This window comes from Saimiri boliviensis, chromosome 5, assembly GCF_048565385.1.
Source record: "Saimiri boliviensis isolate mSaiBol1 chromosome 5, mSaiBol1.pri, whole genome shotgun sequence".
NCBI classification, from domain to species: domain Eukaryota; kingdom Metazoa; phylum Chordata; class Mammalia; order Primates; family Cebidae; genus Saimiri; species Saimiri boliviensis.
The window spans coordinates 67,972,908-67,995,283 of record NC_133453.1 but is presented as its reverse complement, the minus strand read 5'-3'; the positions used below and the strand labels follow the sequence as shown (position 1 = coordinate 67,995,283).

Here is a 22,376-nt window from a genome sequence, read left to right as displayed (position 1 = left end):
GTGAAATATGAAATCTGGGGCACTATAATTCCACAGGTATGGAAAGATTACAAACAATACCTAAAAACTCACATGCAGCTTTCAGTGGCACTTCAGTGCTCAACCTTTGCCCACATTCCTGCTCATTTATCTAAAATCCTAGACCCACTTCTAAGGGGCAGCAACATGGCTTAGTCTATTTTCCTAATGCCTTGGGACTATAAATCCCCCTGCTACCCCTATTCCAATCCTGACTCCTTAACTCGTTTCAATATTCACAATTGCCAGCACTGATACTAAATTCCTCTTCTCTTCGTGGACAGCTTACTGTCCTGAATAACCCCAGAACTTAATTCCCTTTGTGTCCTTTGAGCAGGGAGGTGCAGCAATTTGCTGTCTCTCTTTCTTGGTTTCCTGTAACTCCTCAATTGGACACAATCCAGACCACTGGCACACAGGTCCCCCAACGATGTACTGACCCAATTTTGTATGTTGATTTGCCTGCATTTCTCTCTCTTTTAATCTGTTGCACTGCAGGCAGAAGGAAGCATTTTAATGTTTCAATCTAAGCAAACAAAACTTTCAAAAGAATTGCTGGGTGAAAAATTATGTTAAAATGATAATCCAAGTAATTGCTCCTGTAGCTAGTATTAAAGACCAAACCAATTTAAAAAGTTTACTACTTCCCTGAAATCACTTGTTTAAATACTGGTTGCAAAGACTATCTTTTGGGAAATGGGATTTATGTTCTAACTAAAGCAGATTAAAAAAGAATAGAACCGCAAATTTTTATTCTAATTCCCCCAAATTTGCCACTCTCAGTGTCAGCCCCTGGGTGCCAAGTGTTAAATGTGGACATTATGTTTAAATAAATACAAAGGTCTTTCACATTTGTAATCATTAGTAAATTATAACATCCTGCTAGGCAGGAGTACTCCAATCCATGTCCCCAATGCCCCACAGCTGCCTCCTCCCCTTCCTTCTTTATGCACCCTTTTAGAAATAATTGCCAGTTGATTGAGATTTACACTCCTTTAACAATGCTTCAAAATTTTTGAAGTATACAGGTAACAAGCTTTCTAATGAAACTCTACAAAAATGGTATAATAAAGAGAAATAACTCACTACATTTTGTTTGTTTGCTTGAGGCAGGGTCTCACTCTGTCACCAAGGCTGAAGTGCAGCAGCAGGGTAAGCTCACTGCAGCCTCAACCTCCCCAGGTTCAGGTGATCCTCCCACCTCAGCTTCCCAAGTAGCTGGGACTACAAGCGTGTACCACCATATCTGGCTAATTTTTGTATTTTTTTGTAAAGATGGAGGTCTTTCCATGTTGCCCAGGCTGATCTCAAACACCTAGGCTCTAGCAATTCATTCGCCTTGACCTCCCAAAGTGTTAGGATTACAGGCATGAGCCACCACGCCCAGCCGGGACTACATTTAAAAAATTCACACACCTTAATTGTTATATGCTTTGAAAATTGGTTACCTAGCACACATACTAAATCCCAACAATGCACAGGACATAACCACAAATCTCAATTGATGCGCATTTATAAACACATATAATCTGGCAAGTTACGAGTGTAAACAATCAAACAATGACACTACAGCAAGGCACACACCTGTAAGTTTGCTTCACGGCTATGTTTGAGGGAGGAAAGCTCCTGGCAATATATCATTTGTATATTAAATGATGTATTTAATTTAAAAATTAAATTTAAAAATTAAAATACAAGCCAAGTGCAATGACGCATGCCCGTAGTCTCAGCTGCTCAAGACACTGAGCGTGAGGATTACTTGATCACAGGAGTTCAAGGCCAGCCTGGGCAATGGAGCAAGACCTTACCTCTTAAAAAATTTTTTTTTGGTAATTGCCATACATTTTTAAAACCTCATGATAGGCCTAGGACATGAAGCCAAATACTTTTGAGAAACACTGAATAATTTTAGCAAAGATAAAGACTTCAAAAACCACAGTTACTTTTGTAGCAAGCTAGTAATTTATCTAAAACTTGGGATGTTTATGATACTTATAGGGAAACATACATGGAAAATATGCACTGTTCTTTTTGAAACTCTGAGGTGAATCACACTCTCCTACATATTAAACTGGGGATGGGGAAGAGGGAGTAAAATCTGAGATCAGTTCAGTGATACTGCTAAGAAATCATGCAACACACGATGATGGACTATGATGTTTAAACTCTTGAACTGGGTGTTTTCTCTCAGAGAAATATCATATTTATTCTATTCTAAGACTCTGTTGATTATAAATGATATCATTAATTTAAAAACAGCTTTCCAAAGGAGAAGCACGCTTGCAGTAAATATAATCTTTAATATATAGAATTTCATAAATGTAGTAACTTTTCAATTAAAAAAACCTGTATTTCTACAAATGTGCTCATGTTTGCTATTTCTAGTAGCAGCAAAGTTGAACAGGAAGAAATCCAAATTCTGAAGAAAACAGTTAAGTAGATACAATTTTATGCTCTTAATTGGGCAATATGATTTGATAGTAAAATCACGCCAAATGGCATACACAGAACATAAAATATTAGGTACACATTTGATCATAAATATGTCAAAATTTACCTAAGTTTCTCAAAATCAAAGTGGCTTAAAAATAAAAACATTAAGGCCGGGCGCGGTGGCTCAAGCCTGTAATCCCAGCACTTTGGGAGGCCGAGGTGGGTGGATCACGAGGTCAAGAGATCGAGAACATCCTGGTCAACATGGTGAAACCCTGTCTCTACTAAAAATACAAAAAATTAGCTGGGCATGGTGGCGCGTGCCTGTAATCCCAGCTACTCAGGAGGCTGAGGCAGGAGAATTGCCTGAACCCAGGAGGCCGAGGTTGCAGTGAGCCGAGATCGCGCCATTGCACTCCAGCCTGGGTAACAAGGGCGAAACTCCATCTCAAAAAAAAACAAATAAATAAAATAAAATAAAAACATTGATTTCCTCCTGGAAAGAGAAACTGAGTAGCTATGAGAAATAATTTTCATAGCATACTGCATTGTACCTTTTAAATTTTGAAACATATGAATGTATTAACTACTCAACAACGTCAAGAAACAAACCTGGTCTTAGAAACAATAGCTTCTTTATAAACTAAGTTCTCTCTGGCATATGCTCATTCATGGTAAATTTGGTAATTTAGCAAATATATTTTTTAAACTAGTTGACATTAGTTACTGTGGATCCAAGCTTTTTAAAAAGCTTATCTATTACATATGAACATCAAAAAACCTAACCAAATATAGCTAGTGATCTGAAATAATAGACACTAAGATATATAAAATTTTAAATTAAACCACAATGATATACAGCTACATAACTGTAAATGGACATTGCTAAATTTGACATCTTGCTGCTTCTGTACTAATGTTTATATTAGATAACATACCACTCTATACATTTGCTGAATTTTTTTTTACTCTTGAAATCACCAAAATTAGCTTCTAATTCTTTAATTGCTTAAATTTCCTTCATTAAATTTGCTGCCTATTTTTCTAAAAGAGATACAAGCATTAATATTAAAACAGACTTAGATGCTTTCTATTTTTCAGTATTCTGTTGTCATTTCTCTGGTCTAGAATTGAGTTTAAAAGATACATAAAAGGGAACAAATCTTATTTTGAATGAGGGGTACCCATATATAACAGAAATGGAAAGAAAAAACTTCCATTTAATCTTATATGAATTTTTTTAATGAGAAAATCAACTAAAGCTGACAGCAAAAGCTAGTGGGGAAAAGGATGTAATACTGAGATGTCACCATGTCTTCAAGGTGCCTAAGGCCGAGAGGCTATATACAGGATTAGGCCTACTCAACCTTCTGCCCTCTCAATCCTACCCCCGGGGCAAGGTTCACAAAGAGGTTGGAGACGGGGCTCTGCTTGTGCCAAATCCTTTGTTTATTTCTTTCTTTGATCTGTTGTCTCCTATAGATTGAAATAATTTCCCTCCAACCACAAAATGTCCAATCTAAGCAACTCATTGTAAAGTCTTCCCTTATAGAGACTGATGAAAATCTAACTTCAATTTATTTAAGGTCACATCAGCTCCAGATGAACACCATATGTGCATTTAAAATAACCAGACAAACAATAAAAGTCACAGAACTAGGAGTCAATAGGACTGACTCATGAGGAACAGGAACAGACAGTGACTTGGTCTTGCATACCACCAACCATTCATATTTTTGTAAAGCAATAGGAAATGCTGTGGTTCTTTCCAAAATAGGATAGTGACAGTTTAAAAGACATAAATTGCAATGTGCTCATTGCTGAGTGATGAGATATGCCAGGGTGTTACGAATTAACACTATATATACTCCTCACTAGGGTAAGGGAAGTGCTATGATCTGAATGTTGGTGTTTGAACTAGCAGGGCCTCTTGGGAAGTGATTAAGTCATGATGGTTCTGCCCTCCTGAATGGGATTGGTGCCCTTATAAATGAGGTTGAAAGCAGCTGCCTTGTCTCTTCTACCATGTGAGGACACAGCAGCAAGGTGCCATCTTGGAAGCAGAAAGCAAGCTCTCCCTCACCAGACACTGAACCTGCTGCTACCTTATCTCGAACTTCCAGCCTCCAGAACTGTGAGCAATAAATTTCTGTTGTTTATAAATTACTCAGTCGAAGGTATTTTTTAATAGCAGCCACAAATGAACTAAGACAGCAAGAGTGAAAATCCCTGTGTACCTATCATAAGCCACTTCTGACATAAATATATAAGGATTTTTAACTTGTACACATATATATGTGTTCACATAAGTATGTAGGCATAAAGTTGGACTACACTGATTCCTGGGGATGGGAGGTGGAAGAGCTGTTTCCAAACTACTCTTTGGAGACGTGCAAGCTCAGCTTGCCGAGGTAGACATAGAATTCTTCATCATAAGGAGCTGGCTAGTTACAGATCTTGGCCCCCAGGATTAGTAAATGCTCCACCTAACAAGTGGGCTTTTGCTTTACCAATATGAAGGGAGGGTGTGTGTATGTGCAGTGTGTGCACACACATGCTTAAGCTGAAGGGATGAAGCATGGGAGAACTGAAAGATTCTAGGTCTGGAAGACTACTGACCTAGATTGTCATAAATTTTGCATTCAGCATAACCACTCCATTCCCACAACTGCTCTATCTGCCTCACAGAAGTCTTGTGCACTAACTCATGCAAGAGTGCTATGCACACTGAAAGTAAGATACTAAGGGAAGCAAGTGTCCTCCAGAAATAGTGTTCACATAGGGCTGTCGAAGTTCACCTGCAGTATGAGGGGGTGACATCAGCCCTTTGCTGTAGCAATAAGTTAAGTTTTGAGTTTCATGACTTCCATCCACTCAGGAGTATATACTCTCTGAAAGAGGTAATGCAGTCAGCTAGATAAGTTTATCATTGATCTCTGATTTAACAATTAAAAAAAAACAGGTACTTACTAAAGAGACCATTAGAAAGTACATGTAGGTTAGTCCATTTAGATTTTTTCATATTCTGCTTTGTAATTTGGAAAGATATTTAAATTTATTCTCACTGAAGTTTCTGGATCCGTCCAAAAAAAACTATATAATCAATTTTTCTTTAAAAACCACTACAAACATCATTAATAAAAGTAATAAACAAGTCACAGACTGGCAAAAATATTCACAACACATCTATCTGACAAAGGGCTATATCTATGATGTATAAATTAACTTCTACAAATAGTAAAAAATATGAAAACCTAATAAAATGTAGGCAAAAGACTTGAACAGATACTTCACACACACACCACACACACAAAGACATACGAATAACCAATAAACACATGAAAAGATAATCAACATCTTTAGGAATCAGGGAAATGCAAATTTAAATCATAAGATACTATTTCACATACCTAGGATGATTACTATAAAAAAATGCTATTGTTTTAACCCAATCTAAAGCAACTAATAACTTTGAAAAAAGATTTGACGAAATGTTAACAAGAATACACAATTTAGAGAGGAATATAAGTGAATTGATGGAGCTGAAAAACACAATAGGAGAACTTCGTGAAGTATGCACAAGTTTTAACAGCCGAATTGATCAAGCAGAAGAAAGGATATCAGAGGTCGAAGACCAACTCAGTGAAATAAAACAAGAAGACAAGATTAGAGAAAAAAGGATAAAAAGGAACGAGCAAAGTCTCCAAGAAATATGGGACTATGTGAAAAAGACCTAATCTACGCTTGATAGGTGTACCTGAATGTGACGAAGAGAATGAATCCAAGCTGGAAATACGCTTCAGGACATTATTCAGGAAAATTTTCCCAACCTAGTAAGGCAGGATAATATTCAACTCCAGGTAATACAGAGAACACCACAGAGATATTCCTCAAGAAGAGCAACTCCAAGGCACATAATCATCAGATTCACCAGGGTTGAAATGAAGGAGAAAATACTAAGGGCAGCCAGAGAGAAAGGTCAGGTTACCCACAAAGGGAAGCCTATCAGACTTACAGCAGATCTCTCAGCAGAAACTCTACAAGCCAGAAGAGAGTGGGAGCCAATATTCAACATCCTTAAAGAAAAGAACTTTCAACCCAGAATTTCACATCCAGCCAAACTAAGCTTCACAAGTGAAGGAAAAATAAAGTTTTTTGTGAATAAGCAAGCACTCAGAGATTTCATCACCACCAGGCCTGCTTTACAAGAGCTTCTGAAAGAACAACTACACATATGAAAGGAACAAACAGTATCAGCCTTTCTAAAAAAATTATCAAAAAGAGCATCAATATAATGAAGAATTTACATCAACTAATGGACAAAATAGCCAGCTAATGGCAGTATTAAACTCACATATATTATTATTAATTGTAAATTTAAATTGACTAAATCCCCCAATCCAAAGACAGGCAATTTGAATAAAAAACTAAAACCCATCAGTATGCTGCATCCAGATCCATCTCACATTCGAGGATACACAAAGACTCCAAACAAGGGATGGAGAAAGATTTACCAACCAAACAGAGAGCTAAAATAAATAAATAAAAAGCAGAAGTTACAATTAAGCAACAAAGATCAAAAGAAGCAAAGAAAGACATTATATAATGACAAAAGGATCAATGCAACAACAAGAAGAGCTAAAGATCCTAAATATATACGCACCCAATACAGGAATACGCAGACATACAAGACTTATAAAGAGACTTAGACTCCCACATAATAATAGTGGGAGACTTCAACATTAATATTAGACAGATCAATGAGACAGAAAATTAACAACGACATTTCAGGACTTGAACTCAGATCTGGAACAAGTAAATGTAATTAACATTTATAGAACTCTCCACTTTAAATATACAAAATATACACTCTTATCAGTACCACATCATATCAACTTAGAAGTTTAAAAGAAATCTTGGTTGGCTCCTTGTTTGCTATTCTCTTCCCTCATTCTTTTATGTCTCCATTATTAAGGACAATTATAGGCATACCCATATTTAGACTTCATTCTAGCCCGGGCAATAAAGCAATACCCCCATCCTCTCTCCCTTTTCCTCTTTCTCTTTCTTCCTCTTCTTTAAAAAAAAAAAAAAAAAAAAAAAAAAAAAAGGAAATTAAGGTTTACAGCAAAACTGAGCAGCAAGCATAGAGATTTCCCTTACACTCTCTGTCTGGACACATGACAAACTCCAAGACTATTGACATCCCCCACCAGGGTGGTACATTTGTTGCAACCGATAACCTAAACTGAGACATTGTTGTCACTGTAAGTTCATACTTTATATTTTTACTCATGGTGTTGTACAATCTTTGGGTTTAGGAAAGTGTAAAATGATATGTATCCACCATGATAGCATACAGGGTGGTTTCGCCGAACTAAAAATCCTTTGTGTCCTACCTATTATATTATTTTTTGTTAGATATAAATATTTGAAACAATTTCCTGCTAATAAATACAATATTTTTAACAATTTCAGAAAAATTACTGAAATCATCAAATTCATTATCATATCAACAGGTAACAATGACTTCTGCTCAACTTGTTATTAATTTAGAACAATAATTTCGGCCATCCTAATAATGATTGGTGCTTAGGTAATAAATGCTATAAATGGTTCCTGGCTTTATCACTCTTAAAAAAAATGCTACAGATATCAAACATTAGTGAGGATATGGAGCAACTGGAATATTTGTACACTGCTTAGGAGACTATAAAATGGTCTATCCACTTCTAAGAACTGGCAGTTTATTTTAAATTGAATATACATTGACTCTATTCTACTCTTAGATGCTCACCCAAGAAAAATGAAAGCACAGGTTGACAAAAAGATTTGTACAAGAATGTTTATAGCAACCTTATTTGTAATAGATAACAAACCAAACATCCATCAACAGAAGAATGGATAAACAAATTGTGGTAAATTCGTACAATGAAATAATACTTAGCAAAATTAAAAACAAACACAAACCTGATACCCACACAAGGATGACTCTCTGAAAATATATTAAGCAAAAGAAGCCAGCCATCATGAAAGAATGCATTCTATACACTCCATTTACATGAAATCCAAGAACAAACAAAACCTGCGACAGAAATCAGAAGTGTGGTTGCATGGAGTAAAGGAGAAGGGATTGACCGGAAAGAGCCATGAACGAGTTTTCTGGGGTGAAATGTTTATTACCTTAGGTGGTGATTACATGGGTGTATACAATTGTCAAAACTCATTGAGCTGAATACCTAAAATCTTTTCCTTTTAAAAATGTTAATTATACCTAAGTAAACAACCAAATACACATAAGTATGTCAAATTCATATAATTATTAAAGGAAGAAAGGAAGGAAACAAGCAAGACAGTCACTATAAAGTTGAACGGGGTCATCTAAATTTATTTTGACACAAATCAATGATTTGATTCCCCCAAGAGGACATTACAGAATAAAAGGACTTAATCTAAAAGAATCAGAATCCTGGGTTCACATGAAACCTCCAGCATATATTAGCTGTGTAATTTGGGGTAAGAGAGTTAGCCATTTTGAACTGCTGTTTTCCATCTACCTATTTTATAGAGGGTGACAATAATGTATAATAATGTACTTTGAAAATTCTAGGTTGACATTAAGGTCTTATTTTGCCCACAACAGATATTATAATCAAACATGCAATTATATTTGTGTCTTCTAATAAACATGTTTGTACATATATGTATTATATATAAACATATATATACAGGTGGTCCCCAACAATGATACGACTTACAATTTTTTGACTTTACGATGGTGCAAAAGCAGTATGATTGATTCAGTAGAAACAATACTTTGAGTGCCCATACAACCTGTTTTTCACATTCAGTACAGTATTCGATAAATTACATGTGATATCCAATACTATATTATAAAACAGGCTTTGTGCTTTATGATTTTGCCCAATTTTAGGCTAACATAAGTGTCCTGAGCATGTTTTAGCTATGACATTCAGTAGGTTAGGTGTATTAAGTACATTGTTGACCTAACAATGTAACCCCATTGTAAGTCAAGGAGAGTGTGTGTGTGTGTGTGTGTGTGTGTGTGTGTGTGTGTAGAGAAAGAGGTTTTCTAATAGAAAAATAAACATATGATAGGATAAGAATGATTTACCTACAAGAACAATGGGAAAATTTATTTAAAACCTACTGCTACATATTTAATACTCATACAACACTCAGCGTTCATAACATATTTACTGAGCACTGTATACCCACAAATACACTCTTACCCCATCTCTACCTAAAAGACATCAAGTAGTTTTTAAAAATTATTATGTATTATTATTATACGTAGAGATGGGGGCCCCACTATGTTGCATAGCTGGTCTTGAACTCCTGGGCTCAAGCCATCTTCCCACCTCAGCCTCCCAAAGTTGAGGGGGTTACAGTCATGAGCCACCATGCCTCGCCAAGGTCAGGTAATTTAACCTACTGTTCAATTTATAGATAGCTAGAAACAAACAAACAAAAAACATGTTGGGCTAGCACACCTAAGTTATCATAAATTCTGAAGTAGTAAGTTTTTTTTAGAAGATTTTGATATAAATATAAAACAAAAGTTTGGTTAATACTCACAATGAGATTTAAAAATTTGAAAATACATAATCTGTCTATACTACTATTCCCAAAGGTTATCTTCTACTTCTAAAATAAGACATTCCACTGTGACTCCCTCCTTCCTGTAGTGAGAATTGCTTGCATTTCCAATCAGGAAGTCAGAGTCAACCAAACTTCCATCAGGTTTTAAAAAGTGTGTTTTTTGTGTATGTGTGTGTGTGCGTGTGTGTGTGTGTGTGCATGCATGTGCACACATGTCTAGGCATAAGACATGTACACATGTATATGAAAACACTAGAAGTAAATATACCAAAACATTAGCAATCAAAAATAAAACATTTAGTAATAACTCTCTCTGTTCCAAGGCAAAAAGGAAAAAAAAAAAAAACAGCAAAACTTAGGCTTAAAAATCAGAAAAGACCTAGATGTAAAAGCTAAAACTATAAAACTCTGAAAAGAAAAAAAGACACATACATACAATTTCTATATATTAGAAAAAAAAAAGAGGCATACATCTTCATGGTCTTGGATTAATGATTTTTTAGATATGACACCAAAAGCACAAACAAAAGAAAAAATAGATTAAATGAAGTTCAATAAAGTCTAATTCTTCAAAAGATATAAGCAAGAAAGTAAAAAATATCTTAAAAGGGACTCATATCTAGAGTATATAAAGATTCTGTAACACAAAAGACAATCCCATTTAAAAACAAGCAAAAATTCTGACTAGACATTTTTTCAAAGATACACAAGTGGCCAATATGCATACTAAAAGATGCTCAAAATTGTCAGTCATTAGACTGCACTAAGGTATCACTTTTCAGCCAGTAGGATGGCTACAGTAAAAAGACAGACAATAAGAAGTGTTGTCAAAGATGTGGAAAGTAGCTGTGCATGATGGCACATGCCTGTAGTCCTAGCTACTCAGGAGGATGGAACAGGAAGATCACTTGAGGCCAGGAGTTCGAGGCTGTAGCATGCTATATTCATACCTGTGAATAGCCACTGCACTCTCAGACTGGATAACATAGTGAGACTCTGCCACTATTAAAAAACAACAACAACAAAAATACACGCACACACACAAGCAAAGATGCAGAGAAATCAGAACCGCCACACTACTAATAGGGATGGAACAAGATGTAACCACTTTAAAAAACAGTCTGGCAGTCCTGAAAATGCTGATTAGAGTTGCCATATGACCCACCAATTCCACTCATAGGTATATACCCAAGAGAAATGCAAACATGTCCACACAAAACCTTATACATCAATGTTCACAGCAGCATTATTCATAACAGCCAAAAGGAGGAAACAACTCAAATGTTTATCAACTGATGAATGAATAAACAAACTGTAGTATATCCATACATTCAACCATAAAAATTACATACTGATACATGCTACAACATGGATGAACCTTGAAAACACACTAAGTGAAAAAAGTTAGGCACAATGTCATGCTTTACAAAAGGCCACATATCATGATTCCTTACTTATTTATTTATACATTTATTTTGAGACAGAGCCTCTCTCTGTTACCTAGGCCAGAGTGCAGTGGGAGCGACCTTGGCTCACTGCAACTTCTGCCTCCCAGGCTCAAATGATTCTCCTGCCTAAGCCTCCAGAGTAGCTGGGATTAAAAGCACCTGCCACTATGCCCAGCTAATTTTTGTATTTTTTTGTAAAGATGAGGTTTTACCATGTTGGCCAGGTGGTCTCAAACTCGTGACCTGAAGTGATCCACCCACCTCGGCCTCCCAAAGTGCTGGGATTATAGGCGTGAGCCACCATGCCCAGCCTCCATTTATGTAAAATATTCAAAATTGGTGAATTTATAAAAACAGAAAGTAAATTAATAGCTGCCTACAGGCCAGTGCAGTGGCTCAAACCTGTAACTTTAGTCCTTTGGGAGGCTGAGGCCAGACTGCTTAAGGCCAAGAGCTCAAGACCAGACTGGGCAAGTGAGACCCTGTCTTTACGAAAAAACTAAAAATTAACTGAGTGCGGTGACACACACCTGTAATCCTAGCTACTGGGGAAGCTGAGGTGGGAGGATCACTTGAGCTGGCGGTTCAAGGTTACTGTGAGCCTTGATCACACCACTGCACTCCTGCCTGGGCAACACAGTTGCCTAGGACTTAGGGATGTGGTGGGAAAATTGAGAAGTGAGAGCTAATAGAAAAACAATAAGATTTAAGAAAAAGAAAAAATCTGAGCCACAGTGAGTAAAACAGAAAAAAAAAAGGGGGCGGGGTGTTTAAGAGAAGTGATAGCTAAAGGTACCAGATTTGTTTCTGTGTTGATAAAAATGTTCTAAAATTGATTGTGGTGATGGTTTCACAACAAAACACTGAATTATACGTACTAAATGGGGGAACTGCATGGTATGTTAAGTGTATCTCAATAAAGCTGTTATTTTTTTCTGTTTTTTTGTTTTTTATTTGAGACAGACTCTCACTCTGTTGCCCAGGCTGGAATGCAGTGGCATGATCTCAGCTCAGTGCAACCTCTGCCTCCTGGGTTCAGGCAATTTTCCTACCTGAGCCTCCCCAGTAGCTGAGACTACCAGCATGCACCACTATGACCAGCTAATTTTTCTGTATTTGAAGTAGAGGCGGGGTTTCACTGTATTGGCCAGGCTGGTCTCGAACTCCTGACCTCAGGTGATCCACCCACCTTGGCCTCCCAAAGTACTTGGGTTACAAGCGTGAGCACCACACCCTGCCTAAAGCTGTTATTTTTTAAATTTGCATGAAACGTTGCAGGTATTCAATAAATAAATGAATACACGAAAGAATGAATAAATAAAAACTATATCAAGTGTGAAAGAATATGGACTTGGAGATAGAAGTGGTTTGAACCATAATTTTGACATTTACTAAGTGTTAGATTTCACTGAGGTTTTAGCTTTTTCAACTCTAGTTGGGAATAATAATGAGATAATCCCTATAAAATGTTCAGCCCAGTAAGAAAAGTATCTACTGCTCATTAGCAATCTAGCAGATTAGAGTTATATCAAAAGCAATAATCAGCATCAATAATGGTAGTAACATTTTAGTTAAGTTGGGTGCTAGAAGTATGGATGCTTAGTTTATTATTATTTGATACTTATATTGTTTGTATTCTTTTGTATGTATCAAAAATCACAGGCCTTGGCCAGTCCAGTGGCTCATACCTGTAATCCCAAAACTTTAGGAGGCCAAGGCAGGAGGGTTGCTTGAGCCCAGGAGTTCAAGACCAGCCTGGGCAACATGGTGGAACACCAGCTCTACAAAACATACAAAAATTAGCAGAGTATGGTGGCGTGCACCTGTGGTCCCAGCTACTGGGGAGGCTGAAAGAGGGGAGGAGCCCTTGAGTCCAGAAGGTCAAGGCTGCAGTGAGCTGAGATCATGCCACTCCACTCCAGCCTGGGCAAAAAAAAAAAAATGAGATCCTGTCTCAAAAAAGAACAACAAACAAAAAACAAACAAAACCAAAAATCACATGCCTTTAAAAACAGATCATAAAACAAAACATACCATAACAACAAAATATATAATGCCCAAGGACTAGAGATTTTCACTTCCCAGTCACTTCATGATCTAGTCAACAGATACCATTTCTCCTAAAGGGGAATATTGTCATTTCCATGGCAATAAAGTTTCCCTCTCATCTACAGGGAACTTGAGGCTTAGGTCCTAGCTAATCCTTTCTCTGGGAAAAAGGCCTAGAACTCAGTTTGAGCCATTTCTTCCTAATTAACCTGCATTAGGTTAATGCATTAGGTGCATCTTTAAAATTGGGTAATTTTTGGAAGAATAGCAACATTCTTCTAACTAGTGGCACTGACAGCGCTCAGCCAAAACCCCACAAGGACACTGTACATCGTATCACCACCACTACTCAGAATGGTGAGGGTCAGGCTCATAGGCAGCCACTCTTCACAGTGTTAATCTGGTGGCTGTTTGCTGGGTATCATTCAGGGAATGGTATATCCTATGTCCCACAGAGCCTGATATTCTAGAGAGAGAGACTCATCCTTTTTAAGACTTTATTCTCTGTTGAAATTTATAGACTTTAGGAAGAAACCGTGAATTGTACTTTAACAATCACTTATACCATAGTATAACTGAGTTTGTCAGTAGAAACTCAATAATTGCTCTTTTTTTCTTCCCTGAAAGAAGAGATTTAGAACAAAGTGGGAAGCAGAAAATGTTTGAGGTGAAAAACTGCAGACAACCTTATCACTCTGCCTAGAGTCCAACCTGACTGTTTTTCATGTTGTCAATTTCTCACCAGACAATCCATCAAAGCCTCCAGAAATGAGTCATGATTAAGAAAGATTTAGAGTGTCAGCACAACCCTCAAGGCACCCCAGACTTCAAAAGAAATTCCTAAAGTTCAAACCTATAAAGAGGGTCTGTAGCTAGGAAGAACAAAGGAACTAAATATCTTATTTTGGTTTAACCACCTGTTCCCATGTCTGACATGTGATTAAACCACTTAGGTCACATGTCAGACATGGGAACAGGTCAGCTTCACGGCCAAAAACCTGGATACTGCAAATGGAAACAAATAATTAGCTACATGGAACAGAAAGAGCATGACTTAGAAGATTTCTGGCAAAGGTATGCATGTGCTGTGATAAAAATGAGTTAGAAAGCTTCTTAACCTAATAGGAACTTAAAACCACCAAGAAAAAGAATATTTATGATTGGCAAAGGTTCTCTCTCTAGACAAGAACCAATTACGGGATCTAACTGGAGCAAAGGAAAAAGAGAAACTTAATTTTTGGTGATCCACCTAAGCAAAAGCTGTATTCGATGTCCACAGTTTACCCTTCATTAAAAAAGAAATGTAGCCAAAGAGATTTCCTTCCTGAGAATGTGCTGGGGCATGCATACAGGCACACACACCCACACAGCAATCCACCTCTTCCAAAGAACTCTGCAGAAAGGTGAGGACTCAGGTATGTGCCACAATGACACATATCAAGGAGAACCCGGAGCAACCCCTCTCTCTCTCTGACCCCCAAGGCAGTGTCTCTGAATTAAAAGCTGCCAAGGTCACTGACCTCATCACCTCAGGTTTCACAAGCAACTGAGGAAGCTTTAGCCAAGACTGTCAGCCAATTCAACTAGAAGTTATTAATGTTTCTAAGAACAAAATGACTCAACAAGTCTTAAACTGCATAGTATCAAATATGAAACAAATACCACCAATGAAATTAGTCAAGCTGAAAACAGATTTAAGTATTGGTCCAAATCCAATGCCATGTGTATACTTTAAAGACAGAAAGCTTTGTGCTCTAAGAAAATATAATCTGAGTCTCTGGGTTCAGAATTTTTGTCAACAGCTGAAATGTAGTTTCCATCACTATTGTTTTCCACACCATCTGGCCTCTAAAGAAGAAAAATTATAATTAAACAATGGCTTACTTGGTCTTATACCTAAAATACAAGGGCTCAATTAATCAGCCATCTCACACTTGTTTTAAAGTTCCAGTTAATATATATGAGTGTAATTCTACTCACTACTGTATTTTCTGTACTCTATTTCTTAAAAGGAATAGGAATTAGGACTTTAAGCAGTCTGGAAGGTAATGCTTTAGGAGCATCAAAGAGATAGAGCTGATTATAATACTACCTCTTTTCTATACTCAAAACCAGTTAGCTTATACAATAAAATTCAAAAATTATTCCATATGATCATTGAGAAAACCTGCTTAGAATCCCTTGAGTTCAAGGGAAATGCTACTCAGAGATCTATCATATCTGTGCAAAAAGGTTAAAGGAATATATTTGTCACAAGAAGCGCCTAAGATTAATACTTACACAGCCTCCGGCAAGGATTTCTGCTGGAAGTGGAACAGAGCCATCTCTTCTGGTAAATTTGTCCCGAACAAAATCATTAACCTAATTAGAAAGACAACATCAGTTAACCAAAATTCGTAACCATTTCTCTACCGGCACGCTGTTGCTTTTTCAAGTCAGCAAAATACTTGTCTTATAATATTAAAAATTATCAAATGCTTACATGTAAAATTAAAGTTTTACAAATTCCGTGATAGTGTGCCAGTCTCAGCAGCACTGATTTTAGTTTTGTTTTTGAGATAGGATCTCATTCTGTTGCTCAGGCTGGAATGCAGTGGTATGATCATAGCTCACTACAGCCTCAAATTCCTGAACTCAAGCAATCCTCCGGTATTAGCCTCCTGGCATGCATCACACTTGGCTATTTTTTTATTTTTATTTTTTGTAGAGCTGAGTTCTTACTGTGCTTATACTGGTCTGGAACTCCAGGCCTCAGGTGATCCCCCTACCACCAAAAATCCTAGGATTATAGGCATTCACTACCACACCCAGCCTTGATTTTAGCTTTCTGGCTTAATGGTAATCTAAACAAATGACACAAATTCAGTTAAAAACAAACTTACAGTCAGTTTAATGGCCTTTTCTGGAGCAACCCCTATAAGTTGTGGTATCAGACCTAGGTAAAGGGACAGAATCATCAGCAATATAGATGTACCAGACATGAATACACAAGCCTAACAACAAAGTGTTTTCCCCATATTATTTACCCATCAAACATTTTGGAGTTTTCACTAAAATGGGAAAAAGATTATCCTAAAAACTCTGTATATATTTAATAATTATTTACAAATGCAGTATAATGCCACGTTTTCTTGAGGTTATAAATCCTCTTCTTAAGCATGCTTCCTTTAAAGCCTAGTTAACCAACACCTCCCAAAAAATAAGTAAGGAAGAAATGGAGCCATGGGTCTTCTCTATTCTGGGAACACTGCCAATAACAATGTAACCAAATTCCCTCCCTTGTTACAACCAACAACATATAAACATACACAGACACTGTATACTTGCAAAAACTCTGAAAAGCATGCTGTTATGTATACCCAGATTTTGCCACCCAGATTTTGCCACAAACTATGCTACCGACATACTGGCATACAGTGGCTTGGTTATTATAGAATACTAACTCCCATAATCTTCTCTTCAGAGAAACACAGCATTCAATATTCATTTATTTAAAAAGAAGCCAAAACTGCAAAGAAAAATGCAGTTTTAAGTATTGTTTAATGAGTATCTCCTATAAGCAAGAACATATGCCTGTTGTATTATTATTTACTAATATATGTCAAGCTTAAGATATTTTAAAAGAATCCCCTCAAAACAAAGGAAATCATAATCCTTAGAAAGTTAAATTTCCCAGGATGGCTGTATACTAGAAAAGAAAAAAATAAACAACACAACATCTGCTGGGCTTGGTTTTCTGAAGCTCACAGCTTAGCCAAATTGTTAGCATACTTTTTTGCATACATTTTTTAAAGATGCTAACAATAAACATTTTATATCCTTTAAATCATCCAGCCGAAGGGGAGGTATATGTGTGTTTGCCTGCTTGCTGACTGAGGATCTTAAGCCTGCTTTGAGGATACTGCTGAGTGATTTCCCATGAGTTGAGAGCCAGAAAGTAATCATACATAAGGCTACTGTCAGTCAGACTGAATTATCGGTGACACACACAAATCCACACACACCTTTCATGGGTAGCAGACTGATTTAAAAGAATAAATCAGCAGATGGCAGTCTTAACTTTCTAACCCTCATGATTATCAGGCTCTATTACTTTTAATCTAACTCCCATACAACCATGTCAGCATGCATGTTTGTTTTACAACTTGCCTCAATAAGGCTCATGGAATTTAATAAAGTACTGATTTGAGTCATTTTATCACTGTTGCCTGCAAAGAAATGTAGCTAATCTGTCAACAATTTTGTCAATCATCTGACAGAATAATGGACCAGTTCCAAGCAATATATGACAATCTCAATAATCATAGTGCTCACATACAGGACTCCTACAATCTTCTCCCTAATACAAAAGTCTCTCATTTAAAGAACTGCTTTTATGAGCTTACATCCTGAATAAAACCAACAATCCCCTCCCCCACTTGCTATATTGCATCCATTTAATTAACATGATATCTCTCTCAAATGAAATCTTCTTTAAGCACCTATCCATTGAGAAGGCTAAACTATGCAGTAAATTTCTAGGTTCCTTTCAATAGGGGACATTTTCTTTGCAATTTAAAAGCATATCAAGGAGGAGAAAGGTCATTATTCAACAAAGAAATATTGAAGATATCAAGGAAAAAAACAGTCTTAATGCCACTCAACCTTGATTCCCCGTTAAATAAAATCTGGATATGCAGGGCTTAATCAGTTAGAACAAGCATTCATGTGGACAGATCTGCATTCTGGATCATGTATACCCCTTTCCACGGGGTAAATGCTGTACAGGTGGAATTCTGAGATGATGCTACAATTTTGAATATTTGAGGAAAAATCATCACATTCATTCTTAAGAGCAGGGTACTTGAGCCTGGTTTGATTTCAGAATGATTCTCTCCTCTTATTCTATATACAATGCTAAAAATGAACATCCTTGTGACCCTCTCCTTCAATTATAAGTGTATCAACATTATATTTTTTACTTGAATACCTGTATATAATGCTAACCAGAGGTATTTTTTTCTCCCATCCATGAGCCTAAAGCTTTGTTCAGAACCAGTCTTTCTTAGGAAGAAGTTCTAAGCCAAATAGTTCAATAGAGCTCAGAATAAGCTAGGGATTAATGAGCTTGTATGTGCAAACAAACAAGTACAGTAAATTACACCAATGCCCTGGACTTGAGCATGTAGAGAGTATTTTCAAAGAATCCCAAGTGGCGCCCAAAGAGATTAAAAAATTAATCTCCCTCCCAAAGGAAACCCTGAATTCTAATGTGAAAACATATACATGAAAGTCATTCTCTCTCAAAAGAGACAAGTTCCTACAAAGCCAACGGGGCTGGGGAGAATTCTCCATGGGGCTGTTGCCTCTGATGCCAACTGCACCATGCTCAGTCTAGAGTGGCTGCTAACGTTCCCTGCAGAAAAAAATCTCTGTTTTGACTGGGTACCTCTGAGCTAAACGGGGAAAACGAGCGAGATTTAGACTTGGAACCAAAGAGTTTTCCAATTAAAAAAAAAAAAACCTTCAGACGGCTCATTTGAAAAAATTTATAAATGATCCCTGAAAGAGACAAAAACATTTGATATTTATTTTAGTTGAAACAAGTATATAGAGGGTAAACTCATCTTTGAGTGGTAGCCTGGCTTCTTTTCCACAGAAAAGAGATGTATTTCTCTTCTTTAATTCTTTGAGAAAAGCAGCTCTATATTTCTTAGCTATCATCCTTGTATTCCACCTGCAGACACGTGTCTTGGTTTGTAGGAGCATGGTGACATATACCCATGTTGGGACAAACACAGAATTTGGATACCAAGAAATATAAATACCAAGAAAAAGAAATGAAGACCTTGGGCTGGGTGCAGTGACTCACACCTGTAATCTCAGCACTTTGGGAGGCCAAGGCAGGGGGATCACCCGAGGTCAGAAGTTTGAGACCAACCTGACCAACGTGGAGAAATTCCATCTCTACTAAAAATAAAAAATTAGCTGGGCATGGTGGCGCATGCCTGTAATCCCAGCTACTCAGGAGGCTGAGACAGGAGAATCGCTTGAACCCGGGAGGCCGAGGTTTGGTAAGCCGAGATCACACCATTGTACTCCAGCCTGGGCAACAAGAGCGAAACTTCCTCTCAAAAGGAAAAAAAAAAAAAAAGAAGACGACCTTGTTTGCAGATTAATACTGCTAATCACCAGAAATAATGTAAAAAGGGAAATGAGCAAAGAGAAAATAAAAAGAGAGGAACAGCCCTAGTCTGGCTAGGCATACTACATATTGGTTTCCATAATTAGTGAGTTAAAATCTGCTGCTGGTGAATTCAAATCACTAACTTCAGCAGCTGGGATTTGCTTACTCACCCCGGTAGAGTCCAAAGAAGCCCTCATAACGCAAGACTTTCTTAAAACAGTCAAAGCTGTTTTTGTACATCAGCTCCCCAACAACAGAGCCAGTGCCACGCTGGTTTTGCATTCGGGTCTTCACCAGATCTATAGGATACACTGCAGTGGCTCCCACAGCTACAAAAAGAACAATTTTTAAGCTTAAAAAAGAACATAATTAAATGGAGAGTCCCTAAGAATGACAAATCTCATCTTAAAGGATGAGAAAATAAAACACAATATGTATTCTCACAAAAGAGATTTACAATACACATTCTCACAAAAGAGACTTTATATTATTATTTTTCTTTCCCTCACACAGAGTTTAGGGATAGCTGGCTAGTAACCACTGAAATCCATAAATACAGCTGCTTCAGAAAACAACTGTCAAGAATGCTCTTTGATATCTTAGGTTCATAAATTACAGAGTGGATTACTGAGTCACTTCCCAAATTAGATAATCAACACTCAGTTTTCTTTAATAATATTCAACTATTATGTATAACATTTATTTACATTTTCCATTAAATGCCTAAATATTATGCCAGTTACTTCTTAAAATGACTGTATCTGTACACTAAGTGGCTATAATTTTAAAATTTAGTTTAATAAAGCATCTTGGTAAACTAATCAGTTACAACCATAACATTGGAGAATCACTTCAACATTATCCTATCCCTACGTATAGAATTTGTTCAAAAGAAAATATGGCTATGCTTCAGAATTTCTCAGAGACTGAAAAATGTATTTACATGAATGAGAGTATTACACATTTTGACTGTTGAAAGCTAAAACCTGGTTTGCAACTTCTAAAACTGAGAGTGAAAAGAAAAACGAAGAGTCTCTGGAGTTCAGGCTTATCTCAAAAAATCATAGGCATTTTAATTACACCTGCTAGTTTCTTCTCAACAAAGCAACTTCAGATTCTACACATTTTCTATGTAGAATATTTAAGCCAAATAGTTTCTCAAATTTTGGCTGTGAACAGGGAGGGAAGGAAGGTTCATTTTTGCAAATAAATATCAAGTCCAGATATTGTTAAACCAGTGAAAAGGGAAAGGAAAACATATAAGCAGAAAAGCAAAAGTGAATCACTTGGAGAGGCTGTTTTATTTCATGAGGTTCTGGGATTCATATCCCAAATCTCAATTTCTTTCTTTCTTTTTTTAACTTTTATTTTAGGTGGGGTACATATGAAGGTTTGTTACCTAAGTACACACATGTCATGGGAGTTTGTTGTACATATTTCATCACCCAGGAATTAGTCCCAGTACCCAATAGTTATTTTTTCTGCTCTCTCCCTCCTGCCACCCTCCCCATTCAAGTAGACCCCAGTGTCTGTTGTTTCCTTCTTTGTGTTCATAAGTTCCTATTTAGCTCCCACTTATAAGTGAGAAGATGCAGTATTTGGTTTTCTGTTCCTGCATTAGTTTACTAAATAGCAAATCTCAACTTCTTAACCTGCACCATAAACACAGTCTCATTTTCCAATTTTTCATACTGGCCTTAGCCAGTACAATTAAGGTGAGTACAGCACTGCATCCCAGACTTTTACATCATTACAGAGGTTTTGTCCTGAAGACAGACTGGAGCCAGATGGTCCATAGACAGCCATTGCTATGACAACTCCTCTGATCACAGGTAAAAATAAAGAACACTTCAGAAAGCCCCGAAGTTGTGACCCATGGGAACAATGAACTGCACCTTTGCTGATCTGCCTCAGTCTAGTGAGATAATATTACATTAACACAAGCCTGAAACAGGACATAGACATGTTACTCACCTCCAGCAACTGAGCCCAGAGTGAATCTGTAAGCAGACTCAGCAATCTGGAGCCAGATAGGCCTGCCTAACCCAGGAGAATGCTGCAGAGAAGAAGAAAACAGGTAAAAGAAATCTTGCAAGAGCACACAGCAAGTGAAAAAGGAAAGACAAGGAAAAACAAAACCTAAAAGTGATATTGTTAATGCAGTTAATACCTTTACTAGAATTAGAAAATAGGATATTCATGCAGCCAAAAATGGAAGCAATGTATTTAAAAACAGATAATTCTAGCATCAGTATTTAAAAACTATATTTGGTCAAATATACAGTAGCTTCGCCTTACCCCAATTTTTACAAGCCTATTAAAGCTTCATTTATCTGCTACTATTGGGGAATACACTATTAGTTTACAGAAGTGAATCTTTCAGGTAAACAAGCATTTCAGTTATGAAATTTTTTTCCTTTTTTAACTAACAAAATTTAAAAAGCTTTTTAAAGTATATAAAAATTAATTTGATTCCCAAATCAGAGAATATTCATCATAATCTACTATCTCTAATGACTACTGTCATAGTTCTAACATAAAACGTATAATAACTAGAAAGGAGAAAGTTCACATACTTGCCAATGTCTTAATTATATATACATAAATCTAAATAATATACATTATAAAATTACATACAA

General features: G+C 36.8%; 1 protein-coding gene across 4 annotated transcripts in view; it reads right to left on the bottom strand.

Moving 5' to 3' along the window:
* The window catches only part of SLC25A12 (solute carrier family 25 member 12), a 231,767-nt gene that overhangs the window by 10,001 nt on the left and 199,390 nt on the right, over positions 1-22,376 (bottom strand). For all 4 annotated transcript variants that reach the window (XM_074399466.1, XM_074399467.1, XM_003921874.4 and 1 more), the window contains 4 exons: positions 21,712-21,793; positions 19,908-20,066; positions 16,454-16,506; positions 15,852-15,932 (listed from right to left, as the gene is read on the bottom strand). In XM_074399466.1, coding sequence (XP_074255567.1) covers positions 15,852-15,932; positions 16,454-16,506; positions 19,908-20,066; positions 21,712-21,793 — 375 coding nt within the window. The remainder of the gene's footprint in view (positions 1-15,851; positions 15,933-16,453; positions 16,507-19,907; positions 20,067-21,711; positions 21,794-22,376) is intronic.